The following is a 13544-nucleotide window of genomic DNA, read 5'->3' on the forward strand; positions in this document are numbered from 1 at the left end:
AGTGTGTAACTGCATGCATTACTACTCATGAAGCATGTCACGGCTCTTAACACACACACACACACACACACACACACACACACACACACACACACACACACACACACACAGACTAATAGGATCCTATTTGAAAAGTGTATTTTACAGCGTTCTCCTTGGACTCCTTTGGGACCTAAAACAATCCAGCACTGGATATTGGGTTGGTAAATCTGTCCAATCTGACACCAGCTTTTCGGTCCGATCTTCCAAATCAGTGTCTAATTACTTGTAATAGCTTTAAATTATATTCTTGCTACTTCGATTCACTAAAAACGGCCTCGAAGCATCGTTTATGCGTTATGATTGTGTTCATTGTCTGCTTGCGGCTGATTGGTCAGGATTCGGAGGAGGAGGAGCCTGAGCTGGAGCGCTCTGCTGTTCCCGCCTCGGTGTCTCTCCGTCATTTCCAAACGTACATCCCTGAAGACTTTGCCAACTTCGAGGTGTACAACGCGAGCCTGTGCGGGGGCGGAGACTCGTTGTCGGGCGTGGCCTCGTCGCCTGGAAACCGAGGGGTGGAGAAGGAAGTGTCCCGCAGTCCCACAGTGAGCAGTGGATATTTCTCGCACAGCACCTCCAACGCCACACTTTCGGACACTCCGTTCTCAGGCAGCGAGAGCTCGGACCGTCTCAGCGTCGGCTCCAGGGACGCCGCTGAGCTCCAAGAGCACACCAGGAACCCCCTGAGCTCTAAAAGTGCCTTAACAGAAGCCGATTCTGCTCACATCCACACTTCGAGCACCAGTCAGGAGTTTACGGACTTCAAAGGAGCCGGGGACGAACTGCTAGACGACGAACTCAAGCACTTTGACTGGCACGTGGAAGCGGAACGTGCCAGAATTTCCCCCAGACGTCCGGCAGACGTGAACGCTAACAGCGTCCACCTTCACAACGGTGCCCAGGGGCTGTCTTCTCCTTCATCCTCGCCGGGAACCGACACCCAACCTGCTGAAGCAGGAGACGTGGCACAAAGGAACGGAACCGGAGTTAGCCCCGCCCCCTCGAGTGAGGACAAAGAAGGTGTCCCGGTGACCCAGCTGCCTGATTGGATGGCACCTGGGGAGCAGGTGTGGGTTGGCACAAGGAGCGGAATGGTGCACTATGTGGGCGGAGTCGAGTTCGCGCAGGGCATCTGGGTAGGAGTGGAGCTGCACTGTGCTGGAGGAGGTGTGTCCAGAAATAATTAATCAACCAATTACTTTAATTACTTAACGACCCTGTGATGTCATCATGTGTTTTTCATGTGTACATTGTCCGTGATTAGCGTGTGTGTGTGTGTGTGTGTTTGTCTGCGTCCAGGTGAACACGACGGCACGGTGCAGGGTCGTGTGTATTTCCGCTGCGCCACTGGTCACGGCGTGTTTGTGCGTCCGGCGTGGCTCAGCAGATCGCCCGTCTCCGTGGACGCAGACCCACAGCTCCAGCCTGTCCTGCTATAGGGAAGACACGCCCCACTTATTATGGGATGGATGTGGTTCGGTGGCGTTACTCTTTCATGTTCTAGTCGTTTTTTTTCAGGATAAAACAGAGCTTCCTTTATAACACAGGGACGATCCAAACACTATAGTGTGCTAAATATATCACAATATAGCATATAACTGATTATCGGCACATACCTAACGTAGTCTCTCTTTCTTTTTCTCTCTTTCTTTTACCTGTGTATATTTTTTGAGACTATGGAACTATTTAAAGAAAAAAAAGAACGATCCCTTTTTTGAATGTTAAATGCAAAGTTGCACAAATTCTCCTTTACAATATATTATATATTGATTTTTTTTGTTTGTTTTTAAGCTCAAGCGTAACTTCCAGCCAGCTTCCGTGTTTTTTTATCTTAAATTTGACCACTTGGACTGAACACGGCTCAGACTCGAGGCTGAAATCGGGGAAAATCAGCTGAAGTGGAGAGAAAGTACTACTGTTTATTCATGGGATTATATCAGGTGTTACCAAAGACGCTTCTGATGTGCTGTTAAAACTGAAACCTTTTGTGTTATTATCATGTGTGTGTGTGTGTGTATGTGTGTGTGTGTGTGTGTGTGTGTTAGACATGAGCCAATGTTATTGTAATAATCCTCCCCCGTTTTATTATTTTTACTAAATATAAATTGTACTTTGGATTAAAAGAGGCGTGGCCACACGTGAGTATGACATAACCCTACCACGTGCTAACTCTTTAACACGTTTGAACGCATCTCACACTTCTTTGACGTTTACACGATCTATATCGTATTACTGACTGCTTCCTGAGAATTAATTCCTGTGAATGATTCTGTATTTATTTTTAATCTAAAAAAAAAAAGGTCAGAGTCTGAATCGCTTTGATGTTCCTCTCTCTCTGTTTGATAGTGACTGAAGTTTCAGTAATCCTGATCGGTGCCCCCTAGTGACCGGCATGTTTAGTGGAGATTTTTTATTATTATTATAATCTTATACACATGTATAATGCATAGTGTATCTGCTGTATCTGAACTCACAGGAGCATCGGACATTCTGAAGCATCCGTAATGATCAAGAATATATAATTGGCTCATGTCTAGCGTGTGTGTGTGTGTGTGCGTGCGTGTGTGTGTGTGTGTGTGTGTGTGTGTGTGTGTGTGTGTGTGTGTGTGTGTGTGTGTGTGTGAGAGATTAATTGTCACTTAAGTGCCATATCTTTGGTTTGGATGCCTCACCACACTTTTCCGATCGCAGTAAGAAGTCTGTAACAGGAAGTCGCCTTGTTTTCTGTACTGTATCTGTGTAAAGAACTTTATTTGGGAAACTTTTGCCTGAACGCTTGCACTGGAGAGACGTGTCCTGAATGCACAGAGGTCTCCATGTATATATTTATATAATATGGAGAGAGAGAGAGAGAGAGAGAGAGAGAGAGAGAGAGAGCTGCAGATCGGACGCATAAAAAGCACCTTGGTTAACGGCTTGTTCTGTAACACAGGGCGAGCTCGGACTTCATCACGGACGCAATGCCGACGCCGTTCGACTTGTCAGTCCACTTCGGGCCGTGACGCTTTGTCTTTCTTTTTTTTGACTAATGAGTAATATTTTCTTACTTTGTAACAAGCCTGTGCTGAAATGCATTTTTTTTTTATAAAGGGTTTCTTTATCACTGTTTGCTGATATATAAATATAGAAATCTCTCGCGGGACACGTTACAGAGCTGCCTTCCAATTAGTCCGGAAACAAAAAAACCCAAACTGATGTAATGACATTGCAATAACAACACTGTGTGTTAAATATCACGATCAGATCCAACTGATAATCAGCACATGCTTTGGGTTTTTTATACTCATGCAACTAAATGAATAGATAGATATATATTTTTAAAAGCTGAACAGGCTGACGGAAGGCAGACGCGTTCCGGCCTCGAGTGGCCTCGGGGAGCTAAAAGCTGAAGAGCTGTGGTGTGTGTGGTGTGTTTTAATGCTGTAACTGTATGTGTGTGTGTGTGTGTGTGTGGATGTGGATAAATGACAACCCCAAGCCCTTACTCTGAAAGACAAGCTGCTCTCCTTCACCAGGACTTGTACATAGAGCTGTGTTTGAACCTATATAATGATGTACAGAGCTGTATTTATATTGTATCAAGACAAAAAAAATGGGTACAAAAAATCTAGAATACAGAATACGTTTACAGTTCGAGTCGCGTGTTTGTGTCTGATTTGTGCTGACGTGAAGTTGTGAGAGCGTGTCATCGGTTTGCACTCAAACACATTATTTACAGTATATACGAGTGGGGAGATGATTTCTGTCATCTGTTTTTGTGACATTTGGCAAGTGCATTTCTCCAGTATATTATTACACTGATCTCATTCATATACTGTAAGTGAGCAGGTGAGGGTTAAGGGCCTTACTCAAGGGCCCAGCAGTGGCAGCTTAGTGATGCTGGAATTTAAACTCATGACCTTCTGATCAGTCCAACAACTTAACCAATGAGCTGTTCCTTTCCCAGAGAGTTGAAAAAAAAGTAAACAGTTGTATAAAATATTATTGCATTCCAATTTCCCTTGAAACTCGAGCTACACACACTTTTAACAAAACTGCATGCTTGTCCACAATGCAAGAGCTCCATGAAGACATGCAATTTGGTCCATGGAAGATCTCAAGTGTCCTGCACAGACAAAAATGTTGAAAAGGGTTTTTATGTGATTATGTGATTATATTTTATCAATGCACCAGTAGACTTAAATGATGTAAAGTGTTGTGGATTAAAACATATTTATACATGTTTTATTAATTTATAGATATGTCGTTTTAAAAAAAAATAATAATCCCGGGTTTATTTTGTTTGTTTGTTTTTGTTTGTTTGTTCTACGTCATTCGCAATACGCATTAAAGACGCTCGCCTAGTGACAGATGATGCTCCGTCACGTGACCCACAAACTCATACTCTCATTGGCTGCGTCCTTGTCAGTCAATGCGTTGAGGGGGCGGAGTTTAAGCGGAACAAGGGGCAGAAATAAAGATGGCGGCAGCGCACTGAGGCGAGAAAGAACTCCGGTAGTGTTCAAGATTTTTGGTTATTGTTATTTTCATTTCGATTATTGAAGGCTGAATTGGAAGGCGGATAACCACAGAAAACTGCAAAACAGGTACGTTGTGGTGACGTGTGACGTTGTTCTATGTTTATTAGGTAAAGTAAAGGGTTTAATTCTCGCCCTCGGTGTCGGTCGAAGTTGCGGTTTATTTACCTTCATATTCACACTGTAGAGGATCAGGGGTCACTTCCGGGTCTGGTTTTATAAATACAATTATAATAAATGTGTATTAACTGTGTTTATACAGTCAGCTACGAAATGTGTGTTAGTGTGTGTGTGTTAGTGTGTGTGTGTGTGTTAGTGTGTGTGTGTGTTAGTGTGTGTGTGTGTTAGTGTGTGTGTGTGTGTGTGTGTGTGTGTGTGTGTGTGTGTGTGTGTGTGTGTGTGTTAGTGTGTGTGTGTGTGTGTGTGTGTGTGTTAGTGTGTGTGTGTGTGTGTGTGTGTGTGTGTGTGTGTTAGTGTGTGTGTGTGTGTGTGTGTGTGTTAGTGTGTGTGTGTGTGTGTGTGTTAGTGTGTGTGTGTGTGTGTGTGTGTGTGTGTGTGTGTGTGTGTGTGTGTGTTAGTGTGTGTGTGTGTGTGTGTGTGTGTGTGTGTGTGTGTGTGTGTTAGTGTGTGTGTGTGTGTGTGTGTGTGTGTGTGTGTGTGTGTGTGTGTGTTAGTGTGTGTGTTAGTGTGTGTGTGTGTGTGTGTGTGTGTGTGTGTGTTAGTGTGTGTTAGTGTGTGTTAGTGTGTGTTAGTGTGTGTTAGTGTGTGTTAGTGTGTGTGTGTGTGTTAGTGTGTGTTAGTGTGTGTTAGTGTGTGTTAGTGTGTGTGTGTGTGTGTGTGTGTGTGTGTGCTAGTGTGTTTGTGTGTGTGTGTGTGTGTGTGTGTGTGTGTGTGTGTGTGTGTGTGTGTGATTAATATTTCACTGTGCTGTAATGTGAAGAATGTAAACTAACACACGCAAATGCACGGCTTATATTTATATTCCTTTAAAAAAATTAAAAAATTAAACACTAACCTTATTTTTTCCACTTAATATTCTGAAAATAAAATATACATCTAATAAATTACAACCCGTTTTTTTATAAGTTTGTATTGATCGGTTATTGATGATTTATTATATGTATAATGTATAAACACTAATTTTCCAGGGAAGGATTTCAGTGTGACTCGTGTTAATGTGACCCTGTGTGTTGGTTAAGTATCAGATGTTAGAGATGTGGTGATATGACACGTGTCCACGCACTGCCCACGTCACGTCATGGAGACGATCAGAAACCGGTGTATTAGTTTGTGGGAAATGAGCTTTAAAGCAGCGAGGGAGAAGATCATGAGACACCAGGATGTGGGCTTCATAAAGTCTGTGTGGGAGTGTTCTATTAGCTTCAAAATGAAAGCAAGAACAGAAAAAGAAAGAAAGAAGGAAATATTATTGGCTACTGGAAGAGCAAGAGATGACTGTAGAGTGATATAAATAGAAAATTTGGTAAAATGAGAAAGTGGAGTGATGGATGTAGTGAGTGTGTAAAAGGTACAATGATGAGGTGAAGGATGGAGTGAGAGTATTACAGGTAGAGTGAGGGATGGAGTGAGAGTATTACAGGTAGAGTGAGGGATGGAGTGAGAGTATTACAGGTAGAGTGAGGGATGGAGTGAGAGTATTACAGGTAGAGTGAGGGATGGAGTGAGAGTATTACAGGTAGAGTGAGGGATGGAGTGAGAGTATTACAGGTAGAGTGAGGGATGGAGTGAGAGTATTACAGGTAGAGTGAGGGATGGAGTGAGAGTATTACAGGTAGAGTGAGGGATGGAGTGAGACTGTTACGGGTAGAGTGAGGGATGGAGTGAGAGTGTTACAGGTAGAGTGAGGGATCAAGTCAAGTCAAGTTTATTTGTATAGCGCTTTTCACAACAGACATTGTCTCAAAGCAGCTTTACAGAAAACAACAGTGAAGGTGAATGGTGTGCGTTTGTCCCTGATGAGCAGCCGTGGCGACAGTGGCAAGGAAAAACTCCCTTAGATGATATGAGGAAGAAACCTTGAGAGGAACCAGACTCAAAAGGGGAACCCATCCTCATATGGGTGACATCAAGAGTTTGGTCATAAATCTTTCAACAATACAGAACAATTTGTGATCATCATAGATCCAGCATCAGCTTCTCCATGCCAGGGCCTTTAAACACTCGGCATCTACTTCTCCATGATCATCCATAGGTCCATAATCTTCACGAGGTGGGACGTGACTGGAGCTGGCCAAACCTCAGGAAGCCTCGGGATGGGGAGAGAAAGAGAAGCAGTGGAGAGGAATTAGCGTAGCTGCTGTTCATGATATTAACAGCACAAGTTGATAATGTGCATGTGATCAGATGTTCTGGAGCACAAGGTTATGATGTGATGTGTGTGATGTGTGTTATGTGTAGGCTTTGCTAAAAAGATATGTTTTTAATCTGCACTTAAACTGGGAGAGTGTATCTGAACCCCGAACACTGTCAGGAAGACTATTCCAGAGTTTAGGAGCTAAATGTGAAAATGCTCTACCGCCTTTAGTGGACTTTGCTATTCTAGGAACTACTAGAAGCCCAGAGTTTTGAGATCTCAGGGAGCGTGACGGATTGTAGCGTGTTAAGAGACTGGATAGATACATGGGAGCCAAACCATTTAGTGCTTTATAAGTGAGTAGCAGTAGTTTGTAGTCTATTCGAAACTTAATAGGAAGCCAATGTAGGGACGATAAGATTGGGGTTATATGATCGTATTTTCTTGACCTAGTAAGAACTCTTGCTGCGGCATTCTGAACTAACTGAAGCTTGTTTATTAATGATGCAGGACATCCACCTAGTAATGCATTACAGTAGTCTATTCTAGAGGTCATAAACGCATGGACGAGCTTCTCTGCATCAGATATAGATAACATATTTCTTAGCTTAGAAATATTTCTAAGGTGAAAGAAGGCTGTTTTTGTAACTTGATTGATGTGATTTTTAAAAGATAATTTGCTGTCTGAAATAACTTCCAGATCTTTTACCGTTGAACTAGTAGTTACAGAACAACCGTCTAAATGCAGGCTGAGATGCTGGAGCTTCTGTGTACTATTTTTTGGGCCGATGAGCAAAATCTCCATTTTATCAGAATTTAATAGCAGAAAGTTATGGGTCATCCAATCTCTTATTTCTTCAACACACTCAGTTATGCGAGCTAATTGAGCTGTATCGCCTGGTTTGGATGAAATATATAGCTGGGTATCATCAGCATAACAATGGAAGCTAATTCCATGCCTTTTAATAATATTTCCTAATGGAAGCATGTATATTGTAAAAAGCAGGGGTCCTAGAACTGACCCTTGTGGCACGCCATAATTTACTAGCATTATCCTGGATAGCTCTCCATTTAAATCTACGAAATGGTAACGATTGGACAGGTAGGATTTAAACCAGCTTAATGCCTGTCCCTGAATACCGATGTAATTCTGTAAGCGATCGAGGAGAAGATCATGATCTATAGTGTCGAACGCAGCACTAAGATCTAGTAAAACTAATAGGGAGATGTAGCCTTGGTCTGAAGCTAAAAACAGGTCGTTAGTGATTTTAACTAGAGCAGTTTCTGTGCTATGATGGGGCCTAAAACCTGACTGAAACTCTTTAAAGATATTGTTCTCCTGCAAGTGGTTACATAACTGGGCAGCGACAATCTTTTCTAAAATCTTAGACATAAATGGGAGATTTGAAATTGGTCTGTAATTCGATAGCGTGTTTAGATCCAGATTAGGTTTTTTAATGAGGGGCTTAATAACTGCTAACTTGAGGGATTTAGGGACATGACCTAACGATAGTGAGGAGTTAATAATATTTAAAAGAGGCTCACCAGCTGTATATAACACTTCCTTCAGTAGTTTAGTGGGAATTGGCTCTAACTGACATGTTGTTGATTTTGCTTTCATAATAGCATCATACAGCTCTTCCTGTCCTATACATGTAAAATGGAGTGAGAATGTTACAGGTAGAGTGAGGGATGGAGTGAGGGATGAAGTGAGAGTGTTACAGGTAGAGTGAGGGATGGAGTGAGGGATGGAGTAAACGTGTTACAGGTAGAGTGAGGGATGGAGTGAGGGATGAAGTGAGAGTGTTACAGGTAGAGTGAGGGATGGAGTGAGGGATGAAGAGAGAGTGTTACAGGTAGAGTGATGGATGGAATAAGGGATGAAGAGAGAGTGTTACGGGTAGAGTGATGGATGGAATGAGGGATGAAGAGAGAGTGTTACAGGTAGAGTGAGGGAATTATAAAGTTATTCCGATTCCAGATGTAATTGGATCAGTCAGAAGTCTGAGGTCACTGAATCTGATCAGACTGAAGCTCTGTTGTGAGGTCACTGTTTAGACTTTTGGCTGTTTCAGGATTTTATTATTATTATTATTATTATTATTATTATTATTATTTGGATGCTGAAGTGTAATAAGTAAAAGAAGGTGACCCTAACCCTAACCCGGTTTAAAGGTGCAGTTGGCAAAATTAATTCTCTTTTTTCACTCGAACAGGAAACTTGCGTAATAATGTTCAACGAGTAAAGTAAACACCCCCCCCCCCCCCCCACACACACACACACACACACACACACACACACACACAAAAGATGACTTGACAGTCTTCACGTACGAACTCTAATCGAGTCAGTGTAAGTTTTAGGGGCGGAGCTTTGAAAACTTCTCTGGAAATGTGAGGGGTGTGGCTTAGTAAGTAAAAAAACAAAAACAAAGAATTCAGTTTTCACTCTCAGCCAATCAGAAGCGATAGATTGTTTTCCACTCGTACCGACTGCATGTCAATTATTTATTATTAATTAAGTTTTAATTATTAACTGATGTTAACGTCATTTCATATTCGGTTATGGTGGTGTAAAAAATTCAGCAAAAATCTATAAATAAAAGTAATAAATAAAATATACAAAATATTATTTAAAATAAACATTTTAAAAGTCTTTAAAAAAAGTTAAAATAAAGTAATAATGCTGAACATGATGAAGATAAAAAAAAGTATTTAAAATTGTTTATTTTAGAATAAAATTGTAAACACATTAAAAGATCTCAGAGAAGCTGTAATTTATCATGATGTCAGCTTTAAGGGGCGTTAAGGTTTATTATTTCTTTTTTATATATATTTCTTTTTGTATTTGTATAAAAATGTATTACGGTAAAAATGTCTGAAGAGTAAAAAAAAAAATGCATTAAATCTAGACTTAAATGATTTGAGTGTTTTCAGGGCATTTTTGTAAAAATATTATAATTAAATTATAATTAAGCCGTTGTTCTTTTTTTCATCTCTGCAGTGACCATGGCTCAAAATAAAAGTGGTTACGTCCCGTTTGTGGATTCCTGCTCGCCTCCGCCCCCACAGGTGTTCGTGTACGGGCAGCCGAACCCCGCCGGATTCGTCCTTCCTCCTCCAGACTACAACGCGATGCCGGGAGTCCCGGGAGCGCCCGGAGGGCCCGTCGGCGTTCCCTTTCCTCCTCCGGGAGCTTTCACACATCCGATGTTCGTTCCTGGGGGACCCGGATATCCACAGGCGCCTTTTCCAAACGCGGCTCCGTACAACCCTCCGCCCCCAAATCCTACTCCGAACCCAACTCCATACGAGTACACTCCGGGTGAGTGAGGGGGCGTGGCTCCGAGCCGAGTTTATTTACGTCTGTAAACTTTTTACCTTTTTGAACTGTTTTAACTTTTGTATTTTTTTTTTGCGAAACTCAGATGCATCCAACAATTTTTACCAAACCGACGAGCCTCCTCCGGTGTACGACCACGAGGAGATCACCATCTCAGGGTTCGACGACAAGTTGGTGAGACGCGCGTTCATCCGCAAGGTGAGAACAAACAAATACGTGAAAATTGTCAAAATACATCGAGGTTTAAGAGGAATACAAGTGTGTGTGCGTGCGTGTGTGTTCGCTCGCAGGTGTTCTTGGTTCTCAGCGTGCAGCTGCTGATCACCTTCTCAGCGGTCGCTCTGTTCACCTTCGAGCAGAACATCAAGACATTTGTGAGGAAGAACAGCTGGACGTACTACGTGTCCTACGTCATCTTCCTCGTCCCGCTCATCGCCATCAGCTGCTGCGGGGAATTCCGCCGCAAACACCCGTGGAACCTGATTGCCTTGGTAACGGCCGCCGCGTCACGTTGTCTGTATACACGCGTTACACACGTTCAACTTTCTGACACGCATATAGAAAGGGGCATGGCTTGTGTTTTGAGGGCGGGGCTACGTGTTAGGGTCTCAACTCTTCAGTGCACAATGTTTCATGGTTTGGTTTGGAAACAAATAATCTGTAGTAACAGTCGAGTGTAAAAAAATACATACATTTAAATCATTAGGGCAAAATATTAATACCCTCATCAGCTGCTTCCATTTCGTTCCATTCAATTATATGTAAATTTCAATTAATTAAAATTTCGAAAAAAAATGTTTACTATATGTTATGATTTAATCGTTTTTCCTAATTAAGTTGTAAACAATGCTAATCTGAAGCCTGGTCGCTTTCATGTCCTCCGATGCTCCAGTGAAAAAGAAACGATGGCGTATCCTGACGCTCGTTTTTATTGCCGCTATTTTGCAGTCGGTGTTGACTCTGAGCATGTCCTACATGACGGGAATGATCGCCAGCTTCTACGACACGGACACCGTTGTAATGGCCCTCGGCATCACCGTGGTGGTCTGCTTCACCGTGGTGATCTTCTCCCTGCAGGTCAGACTCTGCTTTAAACCAGTTAATTTTTTTTTTTTATTATTAAAAAAAATTGTCTGTTAGAGCTCCCCCCTGCGGGCTGAATGGGAATTACAACGTCGGTACATTTTACAATTCAAATGAAATAATAGTTTGTTTTTTTGTTGAATTTACCCAGAAACCTTTACGCTCACACACAAACCTGTTAATAAATATTTCATGAATTAACGATTCAGAGTTTTATGTAAATTTCCAGGTCTGGATATGTAACTTCTGTGGGATTTCCTGGAAAAAGCCTGTTTGCTTGATTAAGTGGAATGTGGGTGTGTGTGTGTGTGTGTGATGTGAGTCAACACTGAAGCCAAAGTGATAAGATCTTTTCCACACAGAGCAAGTACGACTTCACTTCCTGCGCCGGAGTGCTGTTCGTCTGCGTGATCGTCCTCTTCATCTTCGGGATCCTCTGCATCTTCATCCGTAACAACATCCTGCACATCGTTTACGCCTCGCTGGGCGCGCTCGTCTTCACCTGCGTAAGACTTTCCCCTTATAACCCGTATCCTCAGGGAATCCGCAGGCTAGCTAGCCGACGTAGCTCGTAGTCACGGAAACGCGTGCAGATAGATCTGTGTAGGATTCAGGAAGTTACTGTAGCGAGCAGCTGGTCATTAACGCCGTCGTATCGCTGGCTGTTCCACTAACCGAGGTTTGTGTTGCAGTTTTTGGCCGTGGACACGCAGCTGCTCCTGGGGAATAAGAAGCTGTCTCTGAGTCCCGAGGAGTACGTGTTCGGAGCGCTGAACCTCTACCTGGACATCATTAACATCTTCCTGTACATCCTGCAGATCGTCGGACGAAGCCGCAACTAACACTAGCGCTGTCTGCGGGGGAGTGCACGTCATGGCGGCCCTGTTAGACGTCACAGGGGTCTTTAATGTCTTTATAGATAGAATAGGCTGTTTTATCAATGTTTGTGGTTTAAAAAAAAATCATAACTTGTGAATCAACATTATTATTATTATTATTATTTACACTAAACAACGATCCACTTTCTCAATCCCGATTTACATTAACGGAAGCCTGTAGGGTTTGTGTTCGAATCCCAAACCGGCGTCTTCTGGCTCGGCTCAGGACTCGCGGAGTCGCTCCCCGCCGCCGCTTCCCCGGGTTTCCGGTCCTGTAAATACAGATCCAGTTCTCTGTTTGAGTTCGTTTCTGCACTGCTGCGATGATGTCGTGAGATCACTTATCACCCCTTTAATGCAGTGATCCATTAGCTGTAGCGTGTAACCATGTATTAGTAGACGTGGAATTACAGTGTGATGTCTTTATTTTTCTCTCTTGGGGACTAACACTTACACACACACACACACGTTCACACGTTTTTAGATTTAGTTTCTTTAAATCTCACTTTTCTGATTTCTTTCCACTGCTGTGTTTCAGAAAAACGTGTAAAAAAAAAACGATATGTATTTTTGTTGTTGCTGACCAGTGTATATCTGATAAAAAGACGAGAAATAAATCTTTTTTTCCCTCTCATCTGCCTGTTTTTTTCTACAGAAAGTTACCTAACATTTTTTTTTTGCGTGAAGCTCAGATGGAGGAATTCCAGCAATTTAAAATACTTTATAAGGATATGCAGAATTTAACCGCTTTGTTAAGCGCCTTGTCCACAGCAGGTCAAAGACACTCCAGTCCCACTGCCTGGACAATCCCAATGCACTAGTTATATATTCGGCGGCCCACTCCCCATGGACCCCAAGCGCCACCTTGAGAAAGTCCCTTAAAGTCAGAAGCAGATACATGTGCCCACGTGACATCCCACAGTGATGGGGCAGCTGCAGAGTACTGTATCTCCAGAGACCTTCTATAAGGGCTCGCATCCAACAATTCCTAATTTCACCTGTCCTGACCCTAACGAGTTCTCTCATTTAAAGTTAGCCCTTAATAACCTTCTCCCTGCTGATGCAGCTGAGCTCTTCAAGGATCAGGTTCTCCTAGAACACCAGAGGTTTGCCTAATAGCAGATTTATTCCTGAATTCCCCTCGGCCATACACACACACACACACACACACTGACTGCACTTACTGACAGATTCGGATGACCTTCTCAGTCATCCTTAACTAAGATAGCAGCAGTCAGAGATGCTCCTGATGTTCAGCCTGGAGATGTAGCCAGTTTAGTCAGTTTGCCCTCCAAATTCAATCTGGTCTCCTGAAGTCATTAAGTTCTGAGGGAGATGCGGAACTACAGCGCGGCTCACGCGTAGCCCGT

The 13544-nt window shown here is 42.7% G+C and overlaps 2 protein-coding genes across 7 annotated transcripts in view; both read left to right on the plus strand.

The window, feature by feature from the left end:
* kif13a (kinesin family member 13A) overlaps nt 1-3207 on the plus strand; it is a 26425-nt gene extending 23218 nt beyond the window's left edge. For 5 of the 6 annotated variants that reach the window (XM_083529707.1, XM_083529709.1, XM_083529706.1 and 2 more), the window contains 2 exons: nt 378-1206; nt 1339-3207. In XM_083529707.1, coding sequence (XP_083385833.1) covers nt 378-1206; nt 1339-1478 — 969 coding nt within the window. In that variant the 3' untranslated portion in view covers nt 1479-3207. The remainder of the gene's footprint in view (nt 1-377; nt 1207-1338) is intronic. The other variant, XR_014531560.1, reaches the window with a different exon arrangement.
* A 1252-nt stretch (nt 3208-4459) lies between these two features.
* Nucleotides 4460-12808, plus strand: grinab (glutamate receptor, ionotropic, N-methyl D-aspartate-associated protein 1b (glutamate binding)). Its single transcript, XM_083529732.1, has 7 exons — nt 4460-4625; nt 9875-10195; nt 10299-10411; nt 10504-10704; nt 11162-11290; nt 11659-11802; nt 11989-12808. The coding sequence occupies exons 2-7, from the start codon at nt 9880-9882 to the stop codon at nt 12136-12138; spliced, it is 1053 nt and encodes a 350-aa protein (XP_083385858.1). The 5' UTR covers nt 4460-4625; nt 9875-9879; the 3' UTR covers nt 12139-12808.
* The last annotated feature ends 736 nt before the right edge of the window (nt 12809-13544 follow it).

The sequence above is a fragment of the Silurus aristotelis genome (assembly GCF_946808225.1).
Source record: "Silurus aristotelis genome assembly, chromosome: 25".
NCBI classification, from domain to species: domain Eukaryota; kingdom Metazoa; phylum Chordata; class Actinopteri; order Siluriformes; family Siluridae; genus Silurus; species Silurus aristotelis.